Here is a 12,338-nt window from a genome sequence, read left to right on the forward strand (position 1 = left end):
CACGGGGTCCATGTCCCTGGCACGCGGGGGGTCAGCTCCGGGGTGGCCGTGGCCAGCCGCCGTGACACTGATGGTGTAAAAGCACGCGCGTGCCCGGCCGCCGGCCCCGAAGGGTTTTATTTTGTCGGCTTGGGAGCAGAACAGAAGTAAGTTTTGCAACCGTTTTAAAATACGGCCAACAATTTACTTAGTAACTAACTGCTACCTGATACAGGCTAAAGGTCGTCACTGGAAGAGTCTCTTTTGGGGATTATATTACTGTCCCTCTTGGTGGGGGGGGGACACAAAACCCGCACACTGTGTCATAACTGCCACGGGGACCCCCACTCCGACCCCCGCCCTGACCCCATCCCTCCGGGCGTGGCCAGTTGTGTGTGCGGGCTGTGGCTTAAACTTCCGCCCTTGGCTGTGTCCCCCAGGGTGACAGTGGAGGCCCCCTGGTCACTATGAAGAGTCACATCTGGTGGCTGATTGGGGACACGAGCTGGGGATCAGGCTGTGCCAAAGCCAACAGACCAGGCGTGTATGGAAATGTGACCGTATTTACGGACTGGATTTATCGACAAATGAGGGTAAGTTCCTGTCCCCCTCCCCACCTTGCTCTCTACTCTCGTCCCAAAGCCCAGAAGTCCGCGGGGTGTGGTGTGGCTGCTGGGGGCTCAGGCTGGCCAGGGCACGGTGGGACAGGGCCGGGTGGCGGGACAGACGGCAGAGGGAAGCCGGCACTGAGTAAGCACTTGCACCTTCATGGGCTGCGGTCGACTTGCGCCTCCCAGACGAGGCTACACGGGTCACTTCCGCACGTTCTCGCTCCTGCCCCGTCCGGCCCTGTCCGCCTGGAGCCCCTTCCTTCGGCAGCCCGAGTCCTTGACCGTTGCCCTGTAGGAAAAAAACGTCTCTTGGCCCCGCTAAGCTTGCTGCTCCGGTTATAAGTCAGTCTAGGAGACAAAACGAATTTGCTGCCTTTTTGTGTCTTAAGAAAATTAAGCCGTTTCTTTTTTTCTCGTTTCCTTTTTGAACAGGCAAACGGCTAATCCGCGTGGCCTTTGTCCTCGACACCGTTCCACAAGAAGATGAAGGGGCTGAGTTTTAACTCCCCGTGCGTGATGTGCTGTATTTTTAGAAATGATTCGAAGGTCCTTTCGTTGTTATTAAATAGTGTATTTGTCTGTCTTCGGCACTCTCCATAGTTCTGTGCAGGCCACAGGCCCACGCTCCTGGACGCCTGGTCTGCAAGGCGTGACCAGGCCCAGCGGGGTGTGGGCGCCCAGGGCCACCGCAGGGCAGAGGGATAGAGGCCGCCCGGTGGGGTCTTCCTTCTAAGCCCACTCGGGGGGCCGATGCACCTTTTGGATGCGCCTGGGGCTGGTGACTTCTCAGCTGCTGGACGGCTTGAGACAGAAAGGGAAGAAAGCCGGGTGGGACTTTCAGGGTCAGCCTGCTGGGGTCATTGCTAGGGAGGGCCAGTCTTCCCCCACCCCCTCGGGGGTTTTCGCTGATCATTTTTTAGTGCCTTCTTAGCAGCCCTGGATGGTGGCTGAAAATAAAGGGACCAGCCCTTCACGGGTCAAGATGTAAAGGCAGCAAGAACCTTCTCTCCCGCTCAACAGGGTGAGAGTGTAGACAGACCCCTCGGGGCAAGGGAAGTCCTTGCAAACGCAGACGCCACTGTATTTGGGGCTGGGCGCCCCCGGGGAGAGCCAGCCCCACTCCCCCACCCTCTTCCCTTCAGATTGTGGGGTGCGGGGGAGTGGGGTGCTGTGCTGACCCTCTTGGGGCCTGCTGATTACACGGAAATTGAGGTCACCCCCTGGGAGGGGGGGCGGGAATCAGGGATGTGTGATTAAAGATACACTGTTTCCATGTAAAGTTCCTACGTGTTACTACCTCAGTGCTCCGGGAGTCTTGGCTGTGATGTCTCTAAGTAGTTGCTACATTGGCTCTTTGACACTCTTGGCCTTGCCAAGTGGGCCGCGCGCGGGGGACTTGAGGCGCTTTCCAAAGTGTTCTGTGCCGGGGGTGTGGCTTGTGCTGGCCACAGAGAGGAGAACCTGTGGCCCCTTCCAGCCCCTCAGGCTTCCCCGGGAGGGAGGGAAGGGCTGGGGTTGAATTGCCGAGTGTGGAGCCTAATGGCCTCTGCGCTGAGTCCTGCTTTTGGGGGGGGGGGGTGCTGCCTCCTCTCAAGCGCACTGGTTTCCAAGAAGGAAATGAAGGATCCCACCACCTAGGGCTTAGCCCGGAGGGCTAGGGCTTAACCTTGAAGCGGGAGGCGGTGGCGGCCCCACTCCCCGGATGGATGCTTCCGTTCCGCGTGACCCGCCACACCGCGAGGGGCCCGCTCCCCGAGCCGGATCTTAAAATGCATTGTCGTGGCGAGAACGTGTTGCGTCCCTGGCTTCTTTTTATGTGACGCCTGTTTGTCCTCTGTTTTGTACCTTTTTTAAACTGTAAAATTCAATTGTGAAATACTGTACAAATAAATTATACATTTGTTTTCCAAGGATTTATGGAGTCCCTGCAGATGGGGATGGTGAGCAGAGCCAGTCTGCACCTCCTCGGAGGGCGGTGATGCTGGGGGGCGGCTGGGGGGCGGCTGCGGGCGGGGACAGGGGCGAGGGGGGCGGGGCTGAGGACTGAGGTGCGGGGCGGGGTGGGGGGGGTGCTGGTGGATGTGGTCCCGTCGGAGGTGTCCCGTGGTAACTTTTTTTTCCAAGTTTGTTTATTTGAGAGAAAGAATGAACAGCACAGGGGCAGAGAGAGTGAGAGAGAGAATCCCAAGCAGGCTCCGAGCGGTCAGCACAGAGCCCGACGCGGGGCTCGAACCCACCAACCGTGAGATCATGACCTGAGCCGAAGTCGAATGCTTAACCGGCTGAGCCACCCTGGCATCCCCGTCCGTGGTAACTCCCGCGTGGCTGTCACCCATGGCTCCCGCTTCCCCTGACTCAGACCCTGAGACCCCACTGTCTTCCAGATCTCTCTGCCCGGTATCCCACACATCCTCAGCCCCAGCCTGTCCAAACCCGCGCCCAGCATCTTGTACCCTGAAGCTGTCTCCCCAAAGTCCCTGTTATTTCTGGGTGACCGAGCTCTCTTGGGCGCCAGTGCCATGGAGATGGGACTGGGACTGTGGGCAGGAGAGAAACACTGAGTTTTTTTCTCTGCCTGAGACCAGAACTCCATTCGGATCCTTTGCATCCCCCAAATCCTGCACCCGTGACAGGTGATTGTTTTCATTATGTGTTAGAGTTGTGGAAAGACACGTGGGGCGCCTGGGTGGCTCAGTCGGTTAAGCGGCCAACTCTTGATTTCAGTTCGGGTCACGATCTCAAGATTGGCGCGTTCGAGCCCCGGATCGAGCTCTGTGCTGGCAGTGCTGAGCCTGCTTGGGGTTCTCTCTTCTTCTCTCTCCCTGCCCCTCCGCCCCCCACTCGTGCTTTCTCCCTCCCTCAAAATAAGTTTAAAATTTTTATGTTAAGACGTGTTAAAATTATGGGAAAAGTGGTCCTAAAAACAGGGAAAAGCACACATTTTTGCTAGACAATACCCTTAAATACAGGGGATCCTCACTCATGGTAATTATGTTCCATAAACCCATCACGATCGTTGAATTCGTGAATGGGGAATCGTTGCTTCTGGGGGACAGAGACAAGGTCAGGTGTCGACGAGCCTCCGGTCTTTGTCAACCGATGGGTTCCTGACCTTGTTTTGTGGGTGCTTCTGTTCAGAGACGCCTAATTGGATATATAGCTGCTGCACCAACACTGAGCCCGAGCAGATGGCTCCATCCCTCCCGAACTTGCTTATCTGCACGCGTGTTTTCCCCGTGAGGCACTTCACGGAGACCACGCTTCTCCACGACACCTGGGGCCGTGTCGAACCCAGAGATCACCAGCCGAAAGTGCAAAAATGCTGGAAACCTGGCCCCAACCAGATCACAAAAGGACATTTATTGACAGCGAGAGCTGAAACGAGAAGGAGGACTCCGCTGTGTGTCCTCGGCGAGGCACCTCCCCTTTTTTTTGCCGCCCCGCACGCCTGGCCGCCGTAGCGCCGTGAGTGCTGGTTTTGGAATTACGAATAAATGTTAGCAGGTAGGGGGACTCAGAAATAAAGGATCTGCGAAGAGCAGTGAACCGTATACCTAGAAAGTCCACATGGGCCAAGGCAGTTGACAATCTTCAGTTGCATTTTTCACGCTAGAGTCGCCGGGTGAGTGGCCTTTGGATGAGGCTGATTGCACCTCAAAGATCTAGCCAGAACGCTGGAGCTTTGGATTAAAGGCTTTATAAAAGATGTAAGTTAATTTGCTTGATATAAATGAACCCCAAACACTCATCATTAAAGGGAAAACACACGTATTAATAAAAGTGAATCATTTGTGCTGATTTGTGTCTCTCCTTGCCACTGGGTCAGTGGGTGGGTTTCCAGCACTGAAACATGTGCCCTCCAGGGGCGCCTGGGTGGCTCAGTCAGTTAAGCGTCTGACTTCCGCTCAGTTCATGATCTCACAGTTGTGAGTTCCAGCCCCGCGTCGGGCTCTGTGCTGACGGCTCGGAGCCTGGAGCCCGCTTCGGATTCTGTGTCTCCCTCTCTCTCTGCCGCTCCACGACTCGTGCTCTGACTCTCTCTCTCTCTCTCAAAAATAAACAGGCATTAAAATAAATTTTAGAAGCATGCACCCCCCTCAATTTGTGCCTGGCTGTGTTGTCAATGGGGGACAGTCCTGCCTCGAACCCAGGTTCCGGGTCTGCTCCCAGCTCTTCCTCAGTCCCCCTGTGGCTTCCTTGCCCCCACTCCGATTTCAGAGTCTCTTCCCCTTCTGATCGAGGCTCCCCCTTCCCCAGTGTTTTAAGAGAAGTGCTAGAATAAAGTGACATTTAAAGATTCACTGATGTACCAGCTGCCCCATGTTTAACGAACCACCCCCATAAACGGTGTTCGTCAGTCACTGGGACTACAGAGAGGCATCTCATAACCAACCGAGATCCCACAGAACCGCTTGGACCTTTCTTCCCTGGAGAAACAGAACAGGTCTGACGGAAGCTGCGCTGTGTGCCTCATTCCCCGCGACCTGGTGCAACATCCGCCGCCTGGATTCCTTTCCTCTGAAACAAAACCTGACGTTTGGGGGAATTCTCTGGGTGCCTGATTGTTTTGTCTGCCTTTCCTCGAGGACAGTATAACGGCAGATGCTCTGGGGGCGCCCGGGGGGGCTCAGTCGGTTAAGCGTCTGACTCTTGACTTCAGCTCCGGTGGTGACCTTGAGCGGGGAAAGGGTGAACATTAGGCAGGGGGAGGTGAGGGAGAGGCAGTGGGCAGCTGCAGGTGGAAGGCCAGAGCGGCAGCGGGGTTTGAGAGGGACAACAGGAGAAAGGTATTCCAGCCCCGCCTGGAGCCTCACGGACTTCCTGATCAGGTCCCCATAAAAAGTCAGGGACAGAAATGCTCGGCGGCTACCCAGTCGGGACCCCTCTCCCTCTTGAGAGCTTCGTGCTTTCTCTCATTACACTCTGCCACTCTGCTCACTGTCGTCTGCGGGACTCGTGCTTCGACTCCGTGAGACCAGAACAAGCTCACAGTTCGGGAGTTTGGGGCTGCTGTGCTGACAGCGGGCAGCCTGCTTGGGATTCTCTCTCTTCTCCTCTCTCTATGCCTCCCCCGCTTATGAGCCCACTTGTGTGCGCTCGCTCTCTCTCTCTCACTCAAAATAAACTTAAAAAAAACAAAAAACAAAAAACAGGTGCTCTGAAGCATCTTAGAAGATAGTCACGAATCCAGAAAGCCATTTGAACAAATGCCCAGCGTGTCCCGTGCCCCGCTCCCTCTCATAGCATTTATTAAGCACCGACAGCACATCAGACCCTGTGTTCTGGAAAACCCAGGCTTTCTAGGTCAGTCCGCTCTATGTGGCCCGTCTCCTTGCTCTGCTCCGGACTCGGTGCCATCCTGTGGGCTCAGCGGGGCCCCAGATGTACCGAACGTGAAGGGTTCGGGAGTGGGCATCACAGATATTCTAGCACAGTCTTCACAGACGCATGGACCTTCCTACTAGTGCTCTAGGGTGGGCAGCAGAATCTGGAGAGGCACGCAGGCTCTAATCCTGACAGTGTCCCTCATGGGTGGGGCAGGGATGGCGGAGGGGAGATTACGGAGGCACGTGAACCCTTTGTCTGAGGCTGGCTGCCCTCGGAGCAAAGAAGTGACCCAAAGTGGACTCCAGGGCTCTCTCTCCCTGGGTCCTGAACACACGGGAGAAGGGACTGTACACTTCCCCCTTGTTGGTGGCGGCCTCGGACAAGCCTGGGGGAGCCCTAGACACCTGCTCTCTGGGGCCAAAGTGAAAGTGACCGCCAGCACCTCGTGAGTCCGCGGCAGGTGGGCTGCCCGGGGAGGTCCCTGCTCTGCAGCACATAGTCAGCCTTCTTCCCCCACCTCCCTTCAGTCCCCTGCCAAATTGGAACCGCAGCAAAGAAGACCCCTTTGCGACTCCGGCGCCTCTGGCCGTCCCTGGTCCCGGCAGAATCTTCCTGTGGGCGGCGGGAAGTCACCCAGGCCAGGCCTGCGAGGGGGCCGGCTCCAGCCAGGGATTGTTGCGGTGGCTCCCGGCACCCCCGTGAGAAGCCGCCCGCATCCCCTCTGCGCAAGGGGCACACGCCTCGTGCTGGACTCGGAGCGCCCGCACCGCGCGCCGGCCTTCGCTCTTCAAAAGCCTGTGCGTATTGCCGGAGTGTTTCCTTTCGGCCCCAGTGGAACTGCGCCCTGCGAGCCTGAGCGGCTGTGAGCCACCCCTCAGGTGTGGGGCTGACAAGAGGGGTAAGGCGCCGCGCCACAGCGGGTGCTGGGGGGACCCCGCCGAACGCCCTTCATGCTCCCGGCAGCCTCTGTCGTGTACAAATTCCCGGACGGCCCCTGAAAATACGGGGTCGCAGCGGTGTCGCTAGAAACGGGTTTATTCCACATCAGCGAAATGCAGCCTCTAGGCACACGCACACAGCACCCATGCTCCAGAAACATCAGGCGCGTGATAGCAAGTGGCACAAAGCAGGAACTAGGCCTTCTAGGGTGTTCCCCATGCGCTGATCTCCGGCGGGAGAGGGAGAGGGGTCCGGAGGGACAGTCCCGAGGTGGAAACTGGTTTCTCCTAACCAGGGAGGCGGCGGCGTCCACCCAGTCTAGCTCTCGTTCCTCTTAATCCTGACCTAAGTCTTCTCACCAGGTCCCTGCCCTCGAGGGACAAGCACAGACCACAGACGGTGCCAGGAAAGACTGGCTAGTAACTCCTCGCGCCTGTGAAATGGGCCAGCGGGGGGGAGAGGGCGGTGCTGGGGGCGGGACCTCCCTCCCGCCCGCCCCCCGCGTCTGGGGCTGAGGTTGGGTCCCCCCCCCCCAACGCGTTCGGGGCTGGGGGAGGGGCCGAGGGCGGGGCTGGGGGTGGGGCTCTCCCCACGCGTCCAGGGCTGAGGGCGGGGCTGAGAGCGGAGCGGGTCCTCCCACGCGTCCGGGGCTGGGGCGGGGCTGAGGGCGGGGCTCTCCCCAAGCGGCCGGGGCCTGGGGGCGGGGCTGAGGGTGGGGCTGACAGCGGGTCCTCCCACGCGTCAGGGGCTGGGGCGGGGCTCTCCCCAAGCGGCTGGGGGCTGAGGGCGGGGCTGAAGGCGGGGCTGACAGCGGGTCCTCCCACGCGTCCGGGGCTGGGGCGGGGCTGAGGGCGGGCTCTCCCCAAGCGGCCGGGGCCTGGGGGCGGGGCTGAGGGCGGGGCTGACAGCGGGTCCTCCCACGCGTCAGGGGCTGGGGCGGGGCTCTCCCCAAGCGGCCAGGGGCTGAGGGCGGGGCTGACAGCGGGTCCTCCCACGCGTCAGGGGCTGGGGCGGGGCTCTCCCCAAGCGGCTGGGGGCTGAGGGCGGGGCTGAAGGCGGGGCTGACAGCGGGTCCTCCCACGCGTCCGGGGCTGGGGCGGGGCTGAGGGCGGGGCTCTCCCCACGCGTCAGGGGCTGGGGCGGGGCTGAGGGCGGGTTTCCCCCACCCCAACGCGTCCGGGGCTGGGGCGGGGCTGAGGGCGGGGGTCCTCCACGAGTCCGGAGGCTGAGGGCGGGTCCCCCCAGGCTTCTGGGGCTGAGGGCGGGGCTGGGGGCGGTGCTGAGGGCGGGGCTCCCCCACGCGTCCGGGGGCTGGGGGCGGGGCTGGAGGCGGGTCCTAGAGATGCGGACGGGACAGGGAGCTGGACTTAACCGGGGAACTTGGCCAGGCGGCGCCGAGCCTGGGCCAGCCGCGCGAGCCGCTCCTTCAGGAACTTCCTCTTGTCGCTGGTGTCGCTGCGCTCCTTCAGGAGCCAGCTGTAGGTCTCCTTGTCCTGCAGCAGCTGCAGCATATTCTTCTGCAGCCGCTGGCCGTACACTTGCAGGATGAAGTACTGGATGATCAGGGGGATGTGGCTGGAGATCCGGTTGGCGGCCTCCTGGCAGGGAAGAAGAGTTCACGGAGGGTGAGGGGCTGACGTCAGCACGCCGGCGTCAGGAGGGGCCGGGCCTGGCAGGTGCGGGTGCCCGCCTGGGTCTCTGGGTCTGGAGCCCAGCAGCGGCCTCTGGGCCAGAGGGCAGCCTGACCCCGCCTCCCTGCCGGGGCCACTCGGGCACCTTCGGCTCGGCTCGAATGGGCTTAATAAGGGTACGTGGACTGAGTACAAAAACCCCGTTTTCGAATTAGTTAAACTTCGCTGAAAAGATGTTGCAATTTTTTTTTTTTTTAAATCAACGCTAAATATTCAGCAGGAAAGAGGCCGGGCCGCCCAAAGCCACAGGGCGGAGGGAGCCCTCTGCGGTCTCTGCGAGTCCGGAGCTAGTTTCAAGCCCCCCTTCACCCTCCCCACGCCCTGCCTGTTCCTAAAGAGCTCTTTCCTGACATAAGGCTGATCTCTCGGGAAGCCGATTCGTCCGGTGCCTCAGCAATACCACTGCCCATAAAACAGTGATAACATTAGCGCCCGGCCTCGTGAGGCGGCTGAAAAGATTAAACGGACTGAAGGATAAAAAGTTTAAAAAGCTGCGGGGTGTGTTGGGGCACCTGGGTGGCTCAGTCGGTTAAGCATCGACTTCAGCTCAGGTGGTGGTTCGTGAGTTCGAGCCCCGCGTCGGGCTCTGTGCAGACAGCTCGCAACCTGGAGCTGCTTCGGATTCTGTGTCTCCCTCTCTCTCTCTGCCCCTCCCATGCTCTCTCTCTCTCTCTCTCTCTCTCTCTCTCAAAAATGAATAAATGTTAAAGAAAAAAAAAAAGAGGAGTGCCTAGGTGGCTCAGTTGGTTGGGCACCCAGCTCTTGATTTCGGCTCAGGTCACGATCTCAGTTTGTGGGATTGAGCCCCGCATCTGACTCTGCGCTGACAGCACAGAGCTTGCTTGGAATTCTCTCTCTCTCTCTCTCTCTCTGTCTCTTTCAAAATAAATACACAGAAAGAAAAATGTCATGTCATAAAGATGTCAACTCTCCCGGTGCAGACTGATAAATGAATAGGATTGCGACAAGAATGCCCACCGAAACCCACGGAAGAAGAGGCAGGATAATTCTGGCTAAGAAGCAGGGGCACAGACAGACACATGGCCGTGTTCACAGCGGCGTCATCCAGGGTGGCCCAAAGGGTGCCAGCAGCCCAGAGGCACACGGACAGGTGAATGAACACGCACAATGCGGTCTCTCCATACAAAGGAGTATGATGCTACTTTTAAGAGGAAGGGCAGGCTGACGCACGTTACGGCAAAGGTGAACCTTGAGGACCTGACGCTAAGCGAAGTCACCCAGACGCGAAAGGACAGAGAGTGCACGAGTCTACTTAGGCGAGCTCCCGGGAATCAGAAAGTCCACAGGATCAGAAGGTAGAATGGGGGCGCCGGGGCCGGGGGAGGGGCTGGAGAGGTGCGTCTCATGGGGGGCAGGGTCTCAGTTTGGGAAGGTGAAGAATCCCGGAGACGGAGGTGGGGACGGCTGCCCAACAGTGTGGACGGGCTTTGTGCCCCCAAGCTGGGCACTTGAGGATGGTTAAGACGGTACATTTTATGTGATATGTATCTCAACACAATGCGGAAAAGAAAAAGAGGAAGAGAAGTGGGCAGCATTACGGGAGCAGTTCTGGCTGCACCAGACATTTAAACCTTGTATAAAAATCCGCTAATGCAAAACAAGGTATGTGAATGTAATCTTGTTGATGCTGACATATGAAAAGTAAACCAACAGAAAGAGAATCGGGTTTCTACTGGGCCTTGGTTTAAAGGCTTGCCGTTCCAAGAAGGTCTCTGTCCTCGGAGCCCGTTAGAAATGCAAAACCTTGGCCCCACCTCACACCTGCAATCCACATCTAACCTGCAACCAGACCCCAGGAGATCTGTGTGCATGGTCGGGTTCTAGAAACACTGCCTTACGACAGATGCTGGTGAGGACGCGGAGAAAGAGGAACCCTCTTGCACCGCTGGTGGGAATGCAAACTGGTGCAGCCACTCTGGGAAACAGTACGGAGGTGCCTCAAAACACTAAAAATAGATCTACCCTACGACCCAGCAATTGCACGACTAGGCATTTATCCAAGCGATACAGGTGTGCCGTTTCGAAGGGACACATGCACCCCCATGTTTATAGCAGCGCTATCGACAATAGCCAAAGGTTGGAAAGAGCCCAAATGTCCATCGATCGATGGACGAATGGATAAAGAAGATGTGGTATATTTACAGTGGAGTATTACTCGGAGATCAAAAGGAATGAAATCTTGGCATCTGCAACTACGTGGATGGAACTAGAGTGTGTTATGCTAAGCAAAAGAAGTCAGAGGAAAACATCATATGACTTCGCTCGTCTGTGGAACTTAAGATGCAAAACAGATGAACATAAGGGAAGGGAAGCAAAAATAAGATAAAAACAGAGACGGAGACAAACCCTAAGAGGCTACCTAGAGAGAGAGGCTACCTACCCTAAGAGAATAAACAGAAGGTTGCTGGAGGGGCATTGGGTAGGGGGATGGGCTAAATGGGCAAAGGGGCATCAAGGAGGACACTTGTTGGGACGAGCACTGGGTGTTACACGTAAGTGGTGAATCATTACATTCTACTCCTGAGATCATTGTTACACGCTCTGTTAACTAACTTGGATTTAAATCTAAAAAGAGGGGCGCCTGGTGGCGCAGTCGGTTAAGCGTCCGACTTCAGCCAGGTCACGATCTCGTGGTCCGGGAGTTCGAGCCCCGCGTCAGGCTCTGGGCTGATGGCTCGGAGCCTGGAGCCTGTTTCCGATTCTGTGTCTCCCTCTCTCTCTGCCCCTCCCCCGTTCATGCTCTGTCTCTCTCTGTCCCAAAAAATAAATAAACGTTGAAAAAAAAAATTAAAAAAAAAAAAGATAAATCTAAAAAGAAAAAAAAGAAAAAGAAACACTGCCACAAAGCATCCAAACAGTGACCTGGTGGAGATATCTCGTAAGCCAAAAGATGACTATTGGCTTTATCTGTCCAGGTTTTGACCTGTCTCAACGGCTCTAGCACAGCTGTGCGTCCTTCCCCAGCGTGAATTAGACTGCTTTTTCACACGCTTGGAAATGTACAGTAGCCACGAAAGCGTGTGTCTCTGCGAGTGGCTCCTGCCATCACGTCCCAACCCCGAGCCAAGGGCTCCACCCACGCTCAGCTCCCAGAGTATTCACAAGAACCCGGTGAGGAGATACCGCTCTACAGAGAAGAAAGCTGAGGCTCAGAGAGGTCAAGCAACTTGGCCAGGGCCACACAGCCCGTCAAAACCAGACGTGAGTGACTCCGAGCCTTAGCCTCGGCTCCTCCGCCCGAGGCTCGATGCTTCCACGGGGGCTCACGGAGGCCGGGCACACGGGGCTGGCTGACGGTCACCACACAGAGCCCCGGAGACTTAGAGAGAGGCATCCACAAGAAAAGTATAGGGAACGAAAGCCGCCTTTCTGAGGCGCCTGCAGACTTACCTGGCGGTAGGCCAGCAGGTGCTCAAAGATTTCACACAAGGAGACGCTCCCTGAAGAAACTTCTTCAGAGATCGGACTGTTTATTTTTTTATTCCTCTTCTCCTCCTCCGAAACCCTCTCCCTGACCCTCTGCAGCGCCCGCTGGTAGATCTGGTCCTGACAGTAGACAATCTGCTCCATTTGGAAGTGAAGTCGGATCGACTTCTCCGCTTCGTTTTCCAGTTCAAACTTAATGTCTTCGATTTTGGACTAGGGCAAGAGAGAAGCGGAACGAAGTTCGCTCAGAAACAAATCGCCGGGTCGAGGGAGGGGGTCCTCCCTGAAGCCTGCAGCCAACCGGCTCCTACTGGAACGCGCCACAGCCTTGCGCACCCCACGC

At 57.4% G+C, this 12,338-nt stretch overlaps 2 protein-coding genes across 6 annotated transcripts in view; one reads left to right on the plus strand and one right to left on the minus strand.

Annotated features, from left to right (window-relative positions):
• Positions 1 to 2,503, plus strand: part of TMPRSS2 (transmembrane serine protease 2) — a 36,096-nt gene extending 33,593 nt beyond the window's left edge. For all 3 annotated transcript variants that reach the window (XM_023238709.2, XM_023238710.2, XM_023238711.2), the window contains exons 13-14: positions 420 to 572; positions 1,023 to 2,503. In XM_023238709.2, coding sequence (XP_023094477.2) covers positions 420 to 572; positions 1,023 to 1,034 — 165 coding nt within the window. In that variant the 3' untranslated portion in view covers positions 1,035 to 2,503. The remainder of the gene's footprint in view (positions 1 to 419; positions 573 to 1,022) is intronic.
• A 4,432-nt stretch (positions 2,504 to 6,935) lies between these two features.
• MX1 (MX dynamin like GTPase 1) overlaps positions 6,936 to 12,338 on the minus strand; it is a 36,976-nt gene continuing 31,573 nt past the window's right edge. For all 3 annotated transcript variants that reach the window (XM_045036588.1, XM_023238713.2, XM_023238714.2), the window contains exons 14-15: positions 11,960 to 12,208; positions 6,936 to 8,455 (exon numbers count right to left, since the gene is read on the minus strand). In XM_045036588.1, the coding sequence (XP_044892523.1) occupies positions 8,225 to 8,455; positions 11,960 to 12,208 (480 nt within the window). In that variant the 3' untranslated portion in view covers positions 6,936 to 8,224. The remainder of the gene's footprint in view (positions 8,456 to 11,959; positions 12,209 to 12,338) is intronic.

Source organism: Felis catus, chromosome C2 (genome assembly GCF_018350175.1).
Source record: "Felis catus isolate Fca126 chromosome C2, F.catus_Fca126_mat1.0, whole genome shotgun sequence".
In the NCBI taxonomy this organism is placed as follows: Eukaryota; Metazoa; Chordata; class Mammalia; order Carnivora; family Felidae; genus Felis; species Felis catus.